Genomic DNA, 3,536 nt, shown 5'->3' on the forward strand with positions numbered 1-3,536 from the left:
GTCCTCGTCTCGTCTACATCCCATCTGCATCCAGAACAGACAGGTGCATTTACCTGCCACAGCGGGGGACAGCCTGGGCCTGGGGAGATTAATCAGTCTGCACAAGGTCGGGTCTGCTGACCCCACTAATCAGCTTGAGCCTCCTAATCCATCGCCGGCAGGAGCCGACAGACAAAGCAGCGGCTGGTGAGAGCAGGCAGGGCCATTGTGGCCCCTTCTTCTGCAGACCCGGCCTGGGAGGGGATGGGGCGGCTGAGACATGTGCACCACCCTCTTCCTGCTCAGCACCTTGGCCATGCTCTGGCGCCGCCGATTCGCCAACCGGGTCCAACCGTGAGAAGCTGACCGGGCCATGGGCTCGGGTGGAGGAGGGGGAGACCCTACTGGGTGGGACGAGGGTGAAGCCGAAGGTGGGCAGAGGTTGCCTGGACCTCCAGGGAGGCTGGGAGGGGGGTGCCGGGAGTCCCTGAGAGGCTTCCCCTCCAGAGCAGGGGGAACTTGCAGCTCATTGGAGACTCTGGCTGAAGCTCCGAGGCCCACAGCTCAGCACAGCTGGGTCCTGCGGGAGAGGGGGTCGGGGTCTGGGCACTGCCCGCAGCCCTTCCTGCCCGTTTCTCCCGCCCACAGAGAGGCCAGTGGACTCGATGGGGCAGTTATGGGCAGCAGCTTGGACGCAGGCCTCCAGTCCTCAGACAGGTAAGGCAGCAGAGAATGTGGGGTGGAGGAGGGAGGGGGCGTCCTAGGAAGCTACCGCTCTCCCCGCCCCTGTCGGTGCCTGGGGAGGACCAGGAGTGAGTATGTGAGCTGAGCGCTGTATGCTGGCCCCTCGCCTCAGCCACCTTGCTCCCTGTGTGTCTGCTGGGCAGACTGAGTATCTGTTTTCTCCAGCTGGCGCTGGGAGCCCCCAGCCTCTCCTCTGGGCCACAGCTGCTCCGCCTGTTGCAGGCTGGTCCCCAGGGTCCCTTCTATCGGAAGGTGCAGGGGGACTGGAGAGAGGGATGAGGCAGAAGCAGCCCTACGTTGCTTTGCTCGCCTTCCCTTCCCCCTCCCCTGCTGCCCCCGCTCAGCCTCAGCGACTCCTCTGCCTGAGCCTCTAGCAGGATTCGCCGTCCAATCCCCAATAGAAGGCGCAGGAAGAACATGACATCACCGGCATCGAGCGCCATTGGCCGAGCAGCCCCTGCGGGCAGGACGCCGTCTCCAGTGGCCCGAAAGTTAACTCTTCCATAGGCTGAAACCATGTGGCCTTTACAAGGGGTGAAGTTTTGGGAACTTCTGGGTTTTTCCTTCCCTGGGTGACCAGTGGCTGTTGATGACAGGGGCTCCTATGCCTGTCAAAAAAAAAACACTGAAAAAAAAATCAACAGATCTTTATGAAGAACGTACTGTTTTGCACGTTCTTTTGTGCCTGGGGACCCCCTGCTGGTGTGGGAGTCCTATGGGAAGCGACATTCTTTCCTGCGAAAGGTCGACTAGCCTTCTTTCACACCTCGTGAAACAAAGAGTATGATGCTCTTGGGTTCCAGGGCCCTTGGTGGAAAGGCGTCTCCCGACAGGGCTTAGATGGCTGAGCCCTCAGCATGCCTGCCGGCTGGTGCGCCCCTGTGTCTCTTTCCGAGTGAGGGACCTGCCCGCAGCGCCCCTTAGACACACAGGGACTGGGGCGCCATGAGAACGCGAGTCTCTCTCCATGTGCGGCTCCTAATTCCTCCTTGGTGCTGGGACTCCCCCAGCCTGTGAATGTCAGCAGGCCCACTGGGAAAGCCCCAGGCCTGTGCCGGAAGCAGGCATTCCTGTGATGCCCTTCCTTGACATCTAGGCTAGCTGAGATGGTCACCATAGTGCCCAAGTACTCATACCGGTGACGTGGGCGGACCGTGGCGAAATGGTGAGCCCCGGACCTCGCGCGGAGGAGGCTCTCAAATGACTGGTCCTCCCTGTGGAGTTTGGGTCTGGAGGTCCACAGAGTTCAAGTTCCGACTCCGCTCTTGCTGATTGAGAGACTCTGGGAATATTACGTAATCTTTTTATTGACATATGAACTGGGATTAACGAGAGGATGGTGTGAGGGGTTTGTGAGGTTGAAATTAAGATAATCGTAAAGCACTTGGCACCAGGTAGCTGCTCGGTAAATGCTGACTCTTCTCCTGTTGTTACTTGACACTGGATCGGAGGTTTTTTCTTCCCCAAAAGTCTCTTGTGTATTAACTCACTTTTAAATTTCAACAGTCCCAGAGGGTTGACAAGACACATGTCCCCTTCCTTCCTTCCTTTCTCTCTCTCTCTTTCTTTCTCTCTCTCTTTCCCTCCTTCCTTCCTTCCTCTTTCTTTCTTTCTTTCTTTCTTTCTTTCTCTTTCCTTTTCTTTCTTTCTCTTTTTTCTCTTTCCTTTTCTTTCTTTCTTTCTTTCTTTCTTTCTTTCTTTCTTTCTTTCTTTCTTTCTTTCTTTCTTTCTTTCTTTCGTCTGTCTGTCTTTCTTTCTATTTATTTATTTTGAGAGAGAGAGAGCACACACAAGCTGGGGAGGGGCAGGGAGAGAGGGAGAGAGAGAGAATCCCAAGCAGGCTCCACACTGTCAGTGCAGAGCCGGAAGCGGGGCTTGAACCATGAATCATGAGATCATGATCTGAGCCGAAATCAAGAGTTGGATGCTTAACTGACGGAGCCACCCAGGCGCCCCAAAACGAGTGTTTCTATCTCTCCTTCATGTGGAGGAAACTGAGGGACGTGGCACGTAAATTACTTGCTCAAGGTCATCCATCTGACTTAGGGCCGATGGGGTTTGACAGGTCCCTGAATTCAGGCAGTCCATCTTCTCTGCATGAAATGGGCCTGGGCCCCCTTTCAGGAGAACAGAGCCAAATCTGGACCATCTGGCCCGGCCTGGTCTGGTCTTGCTCAAAGGGAGTAGTTGCCTAATGACTTGTCAGGACTCATTTCATTGGAAAAATTGGCCGGGCATCTGACACCTCCTGCTTATAGTGGCTGCCCTGAATGGCTGGCCTGGGTGGCATCAGGGCTGAAATTTCTGCTCTCCGATTCCAACCACTTTCCCGGCCACTCCTACCCCTTGATAGTGGGGTGAGTCGCTAGGCAGGGGTTGGGAGGAAGAGGAAGTCCAGAAACATGGAAAGGTCATCCCCGACAATCTTCTGACTTCTGCGCTTTTCTGTTTAGGAAGAAAGAGCCTCTGAAATAAGGCTTCATCTCTTCGGGCGGAGCTCGGCCCCAGGGACTGGGATCGGCTGGGAGAGGCAGGTAGGGCAGGGCCATGAACCCTGGAGGGTAGAAGGCTGGGCTGGGGACAAGGAAGGAAGATTCTACAAGGCCTGGCCCTGTGGGAGCACAGGAGGCCGCCCTCAGCTCTGTGCTCATCTGTGGTTGAGAATAAGGGGGGTGGGCTCCCATCAGCTTCTACCTTGAGCCCGTTATGGTCCAGGCTACAGGGCAAGGGTTAGTTTTAAGGGAATGATGTGTGATCTTGACAGCATTTTCTGGGCTTGGGGATGGGGTGGTGGTCACGCTGGGGGCCTGAGG

General features: G+C 56.1%; 1 protein-coding gene across 1 annotated transcript; it reads left to right on the plus strand.

The window, feature by feature from the left end:
- The first annotated feature begins 259 nt into the window (after positions 1–259).
- Positions 260–3,198, plus strand: PRCD (photoreceptor disc component). The gene is made up of 3 exons (XM_077756892.1): positions 260–333; positions 628–696; positions 3,177–3,198. Exons 1-3 carry the CDS (start codon positions 260–262, stop codon positions 3,196–3,198), a joined length of 165 nt encoding a protein of 54 aa, XP_077613018.1.
- Positions 3,199–3,536: the final 338 nt, after the last annotated feature.

Source organism: Crocuta crocuta, unplaced genomic scaffold (assembly GCF_008692635.1).
Source record: "Crocuta crocuta isolate KB4526 unplaced genomic scaffold, BGI_CrCroc_1.0 scaffold50, whole genome shotgun sequence".
Lineage (NCBI taxonomy): Eukaryota > Metazoa > Chordata > Mammalia > Carnivora > Hyaenidae > Crocuta > Crocuta crocuta.

Coding starts and splice junctions, on each gene's coding strand:
- PRCD (XM_077756892.1), top strand. CDS start 260: ATGTGCACCACCCTCTTCCTGCTCAGCACCTTGGCCATGCTCTGGCGC. Junction 334..627: donor TTCGCCAACCGGGTCCAACC/GTGAGAAGCTGA, acceptor TCCCGCCCACAG/AGAGGCCAGTGGACTCGATG. Junction 697..3,176: donor GGCCTCCAGTCCTCAGACAG/GTAAGGCAGCAG, acceptor TTTTCTGTTTAG/GAAGAAAGAGCCTCTGAAAT.